Source organism: Mastigoproctus giganteus, chromosome 13 (assembly GCF_048544385.1).
Source record: "Mastigoproctus giganteus isolate SK-2022 chromosome 13, ASM4854438v1, whole genome shotgun sequence".
NCBI classification, from domain to species: domain Eukaryota; kingdom Metazoa; phylum Arthropoda; class Arachnida; order Uropygi; family Thelyphonidae; genus Mastigoproctus; species Mastigoproctus giganteus.
The window spans coordinates 79,882,038-79,895,045 of NC_143587.1; the positions used below are offsets into that span (position 1 = coordinate 79,882,038).

The 13,008-nt window shown below is 37.3% G+C and overlaps 1 protein-coding gene across 1 annotated transcript in view; it reads right to left on the bottom strand.

Annotated features, from left to right (window-relative positions):
* The window catches only part of LOC150076211 (prestin-like), a 241,412-nt gene that overhangs the window by 167,104 nt on the left and 61,300 nt on the right, over window positions 1–13,008 (bottom strand). The window contains exon 2 of the mRNA XM_090387067.1: window positions 10,295–10,905. Coding sequence (XP_090243193.1) covers window positions 10,295–10,905 — 611 coding nt within the window. The remainder of the gene's footprint in view (window positions 1–10,294; window positions 10,906–13,008) is intronic.

Below are 13,008 nucleotides of genomic sequence, written 5' to 3' on the forward strand. Positions count from 1 at the left end.
TTCATGAATTTATTTGAAAGTGCAATAGAAATTGTGCTTCCTTGAAGGAATTTTGACTAGCGAATACGGAAGCAACAACATCGATGCCAAAGAGTCGCATCAAGAAATCTGAACTTTGAGGAAAATTTGGTAGTGTAGAATTATTGATATTTATCCAAGAAAAAAACTTAGTTGAATTATATCCCAACATCACCATTTCTCTTTGGATATTATTAACATTGACAATTACAGTCACATCTGGAGGAAGGAGTTTTTCAAGACTCAAAAGGATTAAAACATATTCATGAGCAACAATTGGCCAAGAAAGAAATAATGGATTGGGTACTTTGTCAATAGAACAAGATGTACTAAAAGATATAAAAATATCAGACATGTAGACAAATTTATATCAAGTAAATATCATAAGGTAATGATGTGAAAATTTTTTAAGTTTATGTAAATAATGTACTAGTTGTTACAATTTAACTTCTGTTCCAGGGAAAATAATGGAGTCACTAGTTAAAGAATCATTGCAGGATCATCTAGACATGACTGCAGTAATAATTCATACACAGCATGGGTATGTTAAGAGAAGTCTTGTCTGACCAATTTGAATAGATACTATGATGTGGCTACAAAGGAACTGAATGCAAAAAATAATTTTGATATCATACACTTAGATTTCAGGAAAGCTTTTGATACTTTGCACATGTAAGACTATTCTATAAATTGGAGCTGTATGGCATTAAGGACAGTTGCTACAATGGATAAAAGGGTGGTTGAGTAGGAAAAAACAGAGAGTGGTAATTAATGGACACTGCTCTTCACGGACTAACGTTATTAATGGAGTTCCCCACAGTTCAGTGTTGAGCCCATTGTTGTTTTGTATATTTATCAATGATATTTATGAAGCTAAATCAGGCTTAATGTCCAAGTTTGCAGATGATACAAAGTTTGGCAGGGTTGTTAATGATAGTAATGACAGTATGCTACTGCAACAAGATCTAGAAAAGTTGGGCAGATGGGCTGAGAAGTGGCAACTGAAGTCTAACATTGACAAATGTAAAGTACTGCATATGGGTAGAAGTTATTGTTATTTTGGTCTTTAGGAGCATTAGCAACTAAGGCCAGATTGCTCCGGAGATATGCGGTGGTCATTCCCTGACTTTCCGCATCCTCGGTATTTGGTGGTCACAGGCTCGAACCCAGTCTAATCAAGAAGCATGTGCTACGCACTGCTGCTCCTGCCCACCTGGCTATGCAGGCACCTATGGGTAGAAGTAACCCCAGAAAAATGTACCAACTGTGTAGAACTACACTCAGGATGGTAGACAATGAAAAAGACCTGGGGGTAATTGTGTAGTCAGATATGTAGTTTTCTGAGCAGTGCAGACAGACAGACTGCCAGAGCAGGTCATGGGGTCTTGTCAATGATATACAGGAATTTAGCTAGTAGGGAGGAGATGATTATTCCTTTGTATAAAGCAATGGTCAAGCCACGCCTTGAGTACTGCATACAGGTCTGAAAGCCTCATTTTGGGAAGGATGTAGAGTTGCTAGAACGAGTACAGATAAGCGCAACAAGATTGGTGAGGGGAACGAAGGGATGCTCTTACCAAGAAAGGCTTACGTTTTGCAAATTACAGTGCCTGGAGACTAGGCACCTGTCAGGTAGTCTTATTAAGGTGTATAAAGCCTTGAATGGGTTGAGCAGGCTCAATGCTGATGGGATTCTTCCTCATGCTCAGATTACAAACCTGAGGGGCATAAATTCAAATTAGGAAAAGACAGTTGTAAAAGAGATGTTTGGAATGTGCCTTTAGCAAACGGGTGGCTGATTGCTGGAACAAATTTCCATCTGTCGTTGTGGAAGTTGATAAACTTTTAGAGCAAATGATTGTGTGAAATGGAATTTTTTTTTTGGCTGATGCTGCATAAGCTTGCTTTCTTGCATCATATGCCACAACTAATACTAATGCTAAATAATTATGATTTGAATAATTTTTGGGTGTTTCCTTTATTTTTGAATTTTACAAATTCCACCTTTAATTTTTGCAAGGGGGCCTCAGATGAATATTTCGCCTGAGCTGACAGAAGTCTTGGTAAGGCACAGACTACAGGGCTGCCCCAGACCATTGCATGAGTTTTAAAAATTCCTCTGTGTCTGCAGGAAAGATGATCAAAGACAGGATTACAGTACTTTTAACATGCAACATGATGGGAACAATCAAATTGAAGCCTTTAGTTATAGGTAACAGTAAATCACCTAGATGTTTTAAAGCAGTAAAACAGCTGCCTGTTGAATATGCCAATAATGCCAATGCTTGGATGACAACTTCTTTATTTGAAGATTATTATCTTTGTAAATGAGATTTGCAATCAGATAAGAAAAACAAAAAAAAAAAAAAAAAAATTGCATTGGTTTTAGACAACTGCCCAGCTCATCCAAAGTTGACTTTCAAAAACACTGAATTAGTTTTTCTACCTTCGAACACCACATGACTGATTCAACCTCTCGACCAGGGAATAATAAAAACCTTTAAGGCCTTTTATAGATTGAATGAGGCAAAGAATCACCCAATCTATAGATGATCTTTTGGGAAGATCATCCGATATCAAAAGCAGATAACTGCTCTGGATGCACTTCATATGAGCACCTGGAATGAAGTTTCTGAAACCTACATTAGCAACTGTTTCAAAAAATGTGGATTAATTATTCATGATGGCCAACTAAGTCACAATACTGATCACATTGAAACGCCTGAAGACATGGGAGAACAGGAGTTTAATAATTGGGTGGACAAAGATGGTAATCTACAAGTTACTACACCTTTAACAGATGAAGAAATTGCCCAGTCTGTTTTACTGATAATTTCACCAAGGAGGAGAAAAATAAAGATGAACCCGTATGAATTCCAGATACAAAAAGGCAAACTCGTGAAGTTATAGCCATCCTGGGGAGAGCATTGGAAGAAACCAGTGTAAGTGATCGTGAATATAGTGTTATACAATATTGAAAAATCTATAAATAGACTTATTAGTGATAATTTAAAGCAATCCAAAATAAGTGAGTACTGTATTTTAAATTATAATCATATTAAAAAGTGTTATGTTTAATTAATATATATATCAATTAAGTTATGTATGTAAGTATAAATTTATTTTTATTTTCTATCCTGTGGATAAATCATTTAATTGGTAATAAACATTTGGTAATAAAGTGTAAATTTGTGCTTTATATCTTTATTTTTCTAGCCTGTGGATAATAGTCATTGATTTTTGCTTACTGTAATCAAAATTCAATTTGCAAATGTGATCTCTATAACCAGCACTTACTGTATATATTCCACTCCACCTGCTCAAACCTAAACTCTAGTGAAAAGGAACTCCACTAACTAGTAAATCATTTTCATTCCTCAACCAGCACTATTCTCTATCCCCACCCTATGGAAAAGATATACAGTGAGAATTTTTAGGGGTTTTTTTTTTTTTTTTTTGGCTGATGCTATATATGCTTGCTTTCTTGCATCATATGCCCACTAATAATACCATTAGCAATTCTAACAATTCTTCTGTGTGTACTGCACGATCCACTTAGTACAGTAAAAATAACAATTATTTTTCTTACAAAATATCTCATACGATACCTGGTATATTTTTTATTTTAAAATAAAAAATGTTTTGTACAGTCTCAGTCCCAGTGTCATCTTAGTATCAGTAGTGGCATATGATGCAAAAAAAAAAAACAAGCTTAAAAAGCATCAGCCAAAAAAAAACTTCCCATAACACCTGGCCATCCCCTCCAATAATTTTCCTAGTTCTTCCTCAAATTTATTCGAGCTACTCACTTCCATAACAACAAATGGAAGCTTGTTTCAACAGTCAAATTCCAACTGACTGAAGGCAAACCTCCACACATCTATCTTCCAGCCAGCCATCCTCAATTTGAATTTATGCTCCCCACATATGTACAGTCTGAACAAGAGGAAAGATGCCATCAGTTCTAAGCTTGCTCAATCCATTCAAAGCATTGAACACCTTAATCAGATCACCTCACAAGTACCTAGTCTCTAAAAACTGCAATGCAATTGAAGCCTTTCTTGGTAAGACCAACCTCTTGTTCCCTTAACCAAACTCATTACCCTTTCTGCACCCATTCCAGCAGATCTACTCCATTCCTAAAATGGGGGCTCCAGTACTCAAGATGCAGCTTAAAAATTGCCTTGTACAATGGGATAATCACCTCCTTATCCCCGTTAGCAATGTTCCTATATATCATTGAAAAAAAAAACCTCAGAAGCTGCCCTGGCAGCCTATCTGCACTGCACAGAAAATTTCATATGTGACTACACAAATTACCCCAAGTCTTTTTCATTTTCTACTACTGTGAATGTTGTACCCACAGTTAAGTGTGTATCTTGAACAATATAACCTTTTCTAGAACCGATGAGAATGTAGGTATGCATTTTGAAAGGGCTAGCTACCTCAATCTCAGGGCTATTTAATTTTCTTTTAGGTGGCCTGTTGTAAAACTCCCACATTGCGCAATCCTCTATCTGGCACTATCGATTTTCCAGCCATGTTTAGGAAGATGAATGAATTATTTGTGCCACATGAGAATTGGCACATTTAATTATCAGACTGGCCATTTGCTACAGTAGCATATTAGAACTTATTGTGTAGGGTCAAGTTCTGTGTTTTATTACCTGCAGAGAATGTGAAGAAGTGGAATCATATACAGTATTGACTGGGCTTTGTTCTAGAAGAATTACTGTTAAAATTTATTAGCATTAGTTGAGGCATATGATGCAAGAAAACAAGCTAATGCAACATCAGCCAAAAAAAAAAACTTCCAATTTTACCCATCTGGTCCAAATGTTTGTCTAGTTTAGCCTTAAATTTATTTAAGCTATCAACTTCCACAACAATGGATGGAGGTCTGTTCCAGCAAACAACTACCCGCTGTCTAAAGACAAATTTCCACACATCTATTCTACAACTGTCTTCCCTCAATTTGAATCTATGCCCCCTCAGGTTCTTAATCTGAGCAAGCAGAAGTATCCCATCAGCATTGAGCCTGCTCAAACCATTCAAAGTGTTATACACATCAATCATATCACATTGCAGGTAGTAGTAGTAGTAGTAGTAGTGGCATATGATGCAAGAAAGCAAGTGTAGGAGCTTATGCAGCATCAGCCAAAAAAAAAAAAAAAAAATCACACCATTCCCTCCAAATGCCTGTCCAGTTCCTCCTTAAATTTATTTAACCTATCAACTTCCACAACGACAGATGGAAGTTTGTTCCAGCAATTAACCACCCGCTGGCTAAAGGCAAATTTCCGCACATCTATTCTACATCTGTCCTTTCTTAATTTGAACTTATGTCCCCGTAGGTTCGTAATCTGAACAAGTGGAAGGATCCCATCAGAATTCAGCGTGCTCAACCCATTCAAGGCCTTATAGACCTCAATCAGATCACCGCGCAGGTGCCTAGTCTCCAGCCACTGCAATTTGCAGAACTTAAGCCTCTCTTGGTAAGAGAATCCCTTCATTCCCCTCACCAGGGTATGTCTGGGATTACTTCTACCCATGTTCGTGTTGCTCTTCTCTATACACGCTCAAGCAAATCTACATCCTTCCTAAAATGAGGCCTCCAGACCTGTACGCAGTACTCAAGGCGTGGCCTGACCATTGCCTTATACAGAGGGACAATCACCTCCTTTTCCCTGCTAGCAAAATTCCTATATATCATTGACAAAACCCCATGACCTGCCCTAGCAGCCTGTCTGCATTGCTCAGAAAACTTCATATCTGACTGCACAATTACTCCCAGGTCTTTTTCATTTTCTACCACCTTAAGTGTAGTACCACACAGTTGGTACGTTTCTCTGGGATTACTTCTACCCATGTGCAGTACTTTGCATTTGTCAAGGTTGAACTTCAGTTGCCACTTCTTAGCCCATCTGCCCAAATTATCTAGATCCTGTTGCAGTAGCACACTGCCATTACTGTCATTAACAACCCTGCCAACCTTTGTGTCATCTGCAAACTTCGACATTAAGCCTGATATACCTTCATCAATATCATTGATAAATACACAAAACAACAGTGGACCCAACACCGAACCCTGTGGGACTCCACTAATAACATTAGTCCACGAAGAGCAGCACCCATTGATTACCACCCTCTGTCTTCTCCCACTTAACCATCCTTTTATCCATTGTAGCAACTTACCCTTAATACCATTCTGCTCCAATTTGTACAGTAGTCTTCCATGCGCAACAGTGTCAAAAGCTTTCCTGAAATCCAAGTATATGATATCAAAATTATTTTTTGCATCCAGTTCCTTTGTGACCACATCATAATAACCAATCAAATTTGTCAGACAAGACTTTCCCTTAACAAACCCATGCTGTGTTTGAATTTTTGCTGCAGTCTTGTCTAGATGATCCTGCAATGCATCTTTAACCAGTGACTCCATTATTTTACCCGGAACAGAAGTTAAACTAACTGGTCTGTAATTACTCGTGTCACCCTTCGATCCACCTTTGTGAATTGGGGACACATTTGCACATCTCCAGTCCGTGGGAACCTCCCCTGAGTCCAAGGATGCTCTCATAATTATGGCTAAGGGTTTGCTTAGTTGCTTTGCCGTCTCCTTTAAAATAACTGGATAGATCCCATCCACCCCAGGTGCCTTTCTTATGTTTAACTTCAACAATTTCTCCTCCACTTTGCTCTCAGTTATTACAAAATCATTAAGCACACTGCTACAATTTGATAACCTTCTTCCATTTTCAAACTGTAATAATTCCTCACGTGTGAATGTAGATGCAAAATACTCATTCAGTTTGTTTGCTATCTGAGCAGGATCATCAACAGTCGAACCATCGATGTCAAGTGGCCCAATCATATTCATCCCCTTCCTTTTAGAGTTTATATAAGTAAAGAAATCCTTGTTGTTTTTCTTAGCATCTTTTGCCAAAGATTTCTCGTAATCCGCCTGCCGAACCTCCTTTGTGACCTGATTACAGACTAGCTTATATCTGCCACAGGCTTCTGCGTTGCCTGATAATTTATATGCATCCCATGCATTTTTCTTCTCTGTCACAAGTCTCATTAGTTCATTTGATAACCATTTAGGCCTAAACCTTGAACGATATTTCTTAATCGGTATATAAAGTCTAGTAGCTTCCACGATTAATTCCTTGAATGCTTCCCACTTAGAATTTACTGTTGGTAACATCGTCAGTTGATCCCACTGTACAGAATTTAAAAACTGTCTGAGACCACTGTACTCCCCTTTACGGAAGCAAAAACCCTTTCCTTTACCCCTGACGGTAGTTACCTCTTTGAGTAAATCCCACTTCAGCACACTGTGATCACTGCCACCTAGTGGTTCCTTTATCTGCAAATTCTTAATACACGAATGATCACTGCTGATAACCAGATCAAGAGTGTTACTTTCTCTGGTTGCCTCTCGAACATGCTGCTGCAGAAAACAATCATCCAATAAATCCACAAAAGTCTGACTAGTGTGTGAGTGACCAAACTACAAGTTCCAGTCAATATCTGGGAAGTTAAAATCCCCCATTATAAGACATTCTGATTTACTGGCCCACTCTATTTCTCTGTACAATTGTTCATTGTACTCATTCAAGTCATTAGGCCTATAACACACTCCTACTCTTATTTTTCCTTTCGCAGTGCTTATCTCACACCAAACTGACTCAACAGAGCACTGTTCATCTATATTAACTGGGTGCACTTCCTTTGATTTTATGTTTTTCTTAATTAACAGCATAACACCCCCTCCCTTTCTGTCCTGTCTATCCTTTCTGTACACATTTTACTCCCCAAATTCCAGTTCTGCATTCCTTATATCTTTGTGACACCACGTCTCTGCTATCCCAACAATATCCGCCTTTGATGTCTTGACCAACACTTCAAATTCATCAAATTTATTTACTATACTTCTAGCATTGGTATACATGCAAGCATACATGCTCCTATGCCTATTCCTTGTTACCCTAACACATCCCATATACCCAACTATTCCATGATGACTGCCATCTGTCCCTGAAACCCCCAACACCCCTCGCTCCAGGTCGCTTCTTATTCTAATAGAAGTTGTGCAAGAATCACCTTCACCTCTGCCTGCGGTTACTGTTAAACTATTAGTCTTTGTATCCCCCCAAACTAGCAGTTTTCCGACCCACCTAACACTGCCTCGATAGCATCAGCAAATATTCTTGCACCCTTTCTATTTAAGTGTATCCCATCCCTGTAGAAGCAATCTCTCCTGTTAACAAGTACAGTCCAGGCTGAAAAAAATTCTACCCCTTGAGCCTTGCACAATCTTTCCAGGGCCGAATTGATCGACAAGGCTCTCATCATGTACTCCCTCCTATCGTGTCTGGGCAGAATTGCAGACACTTTCAAATTCAACCCTATTTCACGGCTTTTTTTCAACAGTGACCTGTACTTGTTGAGTAATTCCGCCGGTCTCCTACTCTTAATATCATTAGTGCCAACGTGTACAACTATATCACCTTTTGTGCCCTTGAAAGATGATATCCGCTCTACAACGTCATCAACCTTTGCCCCTGGCAGACATACCCTGGTCCTGTTCCACCTATCCTTTTTACAAAGGATGTTCCCCGTTTCCCTGACAATAGAGTCACCAACAACAACTAGTTCCTGTGGGACCAGCGCATTCTGCCTTAGGGGTTGCCGCTGTGTTGCGTGATGACCAAGTGCAAGCTCTGGCGTTGATGTGGGCAGCTGAGAGCCTGATGGGCCCCTCAATTTAGATCTTTCGAGGGCATCCACCCTGTCCTTCAAACTCTCATATAGGCCCATAACAACGCTGAGTTGTCGCCTGATTTCCTTACACTCCTTACATCGCGCACACACAAAGACATCCCCCATGGCAATATCATGTTCCGTTCCAGAGAGTTCGGCAAACATTTCACAAGTTGCACATTTTTTTAGGCTGTGATGCATTGGAGAATTGCCCCCCTCAGTTCTCCCCCGAGTCACAGCACTCCTGCCACTTTGTGCCCGTTGCTTTGCTGCTCTAGTTTGGGGCATGGTAGTTTAAATTAATAAAATCAATAAATTAAATGTCAACAGTATTTGAATAGAAACTATTAAATAGAAACAGTGAAGCGTATTACTATATAAATTATGCGTTAGAGCTACCTAGCTACCTCAATTAAAAAATTTGAATTCCCTACAGGTGCCTAGACTCCAGATGCCGCAACTTGCAGAACTTAAGCCTTCCTTGGTAAGAGAACCCCTTTGTTCCTCTCACCAATCTTGTCTAGAAACTCTACACCCTTCCTAAAATGAGGCACTTATAAGTTATGTGAGAGTAATGTGACAGTAATAAGTTTTAGTATCTCACAGTGTAGTGGATCAGATTGAGTCTAAGTATTCCTGTTATAGCAAGAATAAAACATTGTTGACAATAAGTTAAATAGATTATGTTAATGTTCCATATGTTATAACAAGAACTGTCATGATGATTAATGAAAAATTATTCCAATTCATTACTACAATATCACTTCCAGAAAAAATTGTCATTTAAATGACATGCCAATTATCATTGATACAGGAATATGACTTTTATGTCATCCAAAAGTTTTCTTTGGTGCAGGAGGATTCTGTAATGTTTTATGTCAAAAATAATCATGTGATTTAATTGTGAATCACATTTGCTATTGGGAAAAGTAATAATTAAATATTCTAATTCTTTTTCCCCATTAAGTCTCAGTGGATGTAATAGTTAAAGTAAAAGTGTTGAATTGATTCACTGCATAGATGAGAAATTTATAAATTACATTCTTAAGTAGCTACTATTAATTGCTTTAATTTTTATTGAAGAAAGAAAGGAGAAATATTAGTTATTGGGATTGCCCAGCTGAAATACAAACCATTATATCAGCAATTCTCAACCTTTTACCTTTATAACACAAAATGAACCATTTTCGTATGTGCACCACACACACACACACAATGTATCATAATCTGCTGAACCCGAAAAAAGGCAGTATTTTTAAAGTACTATCTATGAATTTATTACAAATTTTCAGCAAAGTAGCTCTTTGCAGGATGTACTAGCTGAGAGTTGCTTCTCTAGATTAAACAATCTATATTTCTGATTGTGCTCTGGGGAACAATATTAAATGATACCACCTTAAATTACTTTAAGTAATATAATTTCTGATTTATTAATAATACTAATGATAAAATCAATGAAATACAAACATTACTATAGTTTTAAAAGTTATAGAATAAATTTTGCACCTACTTTTTCAAAGAATGATGATCTGCTCGATAGTTTGCCAAACTTATTTTCCATTTCCTGTAGATCAAACACACTGCGATGTACAGTAATTTTGCTATGATCTTTACCAACATCATCATTATCTGGAATAATATAGTTCAAGTGTTGTGCTTTAAGACTATTTGATCGATATCTTGTCGTAAAATTATGACCGTGATTTGAATTTTGATTGTTGCTGAAATTTTCAGAGTGAACTGGTTTCATAAATACAGGGTCTTTAAGTGCACTAAATACCTGTGATTTGTCAAAGTCTGGCTTCTGTTTAAGATGATCATAAGCTGACTGTAAACTCCAAGCTCTACTGGCAATATTCCTTGGTTTTGAGGAAACATGATTTTCTGGAATATTGTTTTCATTTTCAGTTAGAAGATTGAAAATAGGATTAGCATGACCTGCATCTGGCAAGAAATCTTCTTTGTGTTTTGATCTTCTTCGCTCTTTAAACTGATCTGACTGAACTAAATGAGCTTGTTCTGGATTTTCCACTTTACTTTCTTCATTTGAATTATCAGAGCAGCTAAACTTTTCCTGAATTTCATCCTGTTTAATCTTATTCTGATGTAAATCATGTTGATCTAGTAAAAACAAAAGGATAGAGTATTTTGAAAGTAATGTCAACAAAACACACAATATTTACACAAAAGTATTAACTTCCAGTATTTCACTTTCACTGAATTAACAGTCATGCAATTTGAGAATGAATAATTCACAGTAAGAGGCTTCAGATTAAGAGAAATTATTTAATACTTTCAGCGGTATGTACATTTACCTATATTTATCGTGTGTGTGGGGTATGGCCAGGTTGTTTCTAACCTTCAAAATATAGTTCTACCTTGCCTTGAAGCTCTTATCTGTTTCCAAATAATTGTAAACACAGTTTATAATAGATGGCATAATCAAGACAAATTTGAAAACTGGAGCTTAGAAAACCAAAATCAAAGAATTTCTATGGAAAATTATTTCTGTGGAATTCAGAAATTATTTTTCAGAATTTTCCATAATTTTATAAGACTGAATCAAGTAATACATAAAGATCATAAATAGATGTAGAGGACACTGCTGTATGAAAGAAAGTAATGATTTGTTTTATATAGAAATTGTTTTAAGAATTTTTTTTTACAAATTTATTTTTAAATTCTGATTTGATTTTTGAAAATAATTTTATTCTAGTATTGGGCAATAACACATGTGTTGAACATATATTTTAAAGCATTTATGTACGGTTTTCATTTTTCCAAAATTCCATGAAAATACTCACTCCCCCAGAAGAAGAAATGGCTATCCCTTTGAAAGACATCGTGGAGTTCTGCAATTCACTCACACCTTGTTTTAGCTGTTAATGTGTCAGTGGTAATGTATTTTAATAAGTGATGTTTACAGTATTTTTTTTTATACTTTAACAGGTTGCTGAAAACATACTAAAACAGCATTTTTCAAATGAAGATTACAAGGACTGCTGGGTATGTCCATATGGGCCCAGCAGTTATATCAGCTGTGTTACAGTTACTAAAACATGAGCAGGCACACATTTACTTGCTTATAATGCTAGAAGAATTATGTTAACGAATTTGATGAATCTGAAGTACTGGTTAAGCCAGCAAATTTTAATGTAATAATAAATCAGAAACATGGTGCTGTTCTGATATTGGTAATGCAGAATTTTAATACATATACAGAGTGTCTCAAAAATACACCGCATAACTATGTAGACAATAAAAATATTTTATATCAACATAGTTCCGGAAATGCTTGGTTCCCAAGTTATTAACCGGAATGTCTTATCATCACGAACAGCAGTTCAGCCTCAACATCTGGGCGGGTGTTTTTGGTAATAAGTTATTTGGGGGCCCATGTATTTCCAAAGAAATTTACAGGACAGGCATACAGAAACTTTCTGGAAAACAACATGCCTGATTTCTTGGACAACACGCCACTGATCATTCGTCAACAAGTTCACTTCATGCACGATGGCACTCCCGCACATTTCAGCCACCTAGCCCGCAATTACCTGAATCGAAGGTTTCCTGGTCAGTGGATAGGTAGAGGTGGACCAATTGCCTGGCCTCCATGCTCACCTGATTTAAACCCACTAGATTTCTACTTGTGGGACCATTTAAAGTCATTGGTGTATTCGACTCCGGTAGCTGATGTGGAAACTCTCCACAATCAAATTGTGGCAGGTTGTGAGACAATACGAAACATGCCAGGAATTTGGCATCGCCATCGCGAGTCTATGAGATGTCGATGTGAGGCCTGTATTAAGGCAAAAGGTGGACATTTTGAACAATTACTATAAGGTGATGTGAACAGTTAAGTGTCATAGACAGACTTGCAAAACTCGGAAACCAAGCAATTCCGGTACTATGTTGATATAAAATATTTTTATTGTCTACATATGAGAAACTCATTCTTGAAGTTATGCTGTGTATTTCAGAGACACCCTGTATATGAGTACTATATACAGAAAGGAGAGACAGGACAGATAGGGGAGAATTATGTTCCTAGTTAAGAAGCACACAGATTCTAAAAATTAGTACAATAATGAACCAGTCTGTTGTCAAATAAGACTGGGAAAACAAAAACGAAAGGAGCATGTTTGGTGTTACAAGCCAAAATGACTGTGACAAGTATAATGAACAACTATAGAGATAGACAGAGTGGGCCCACAAATCAGAATG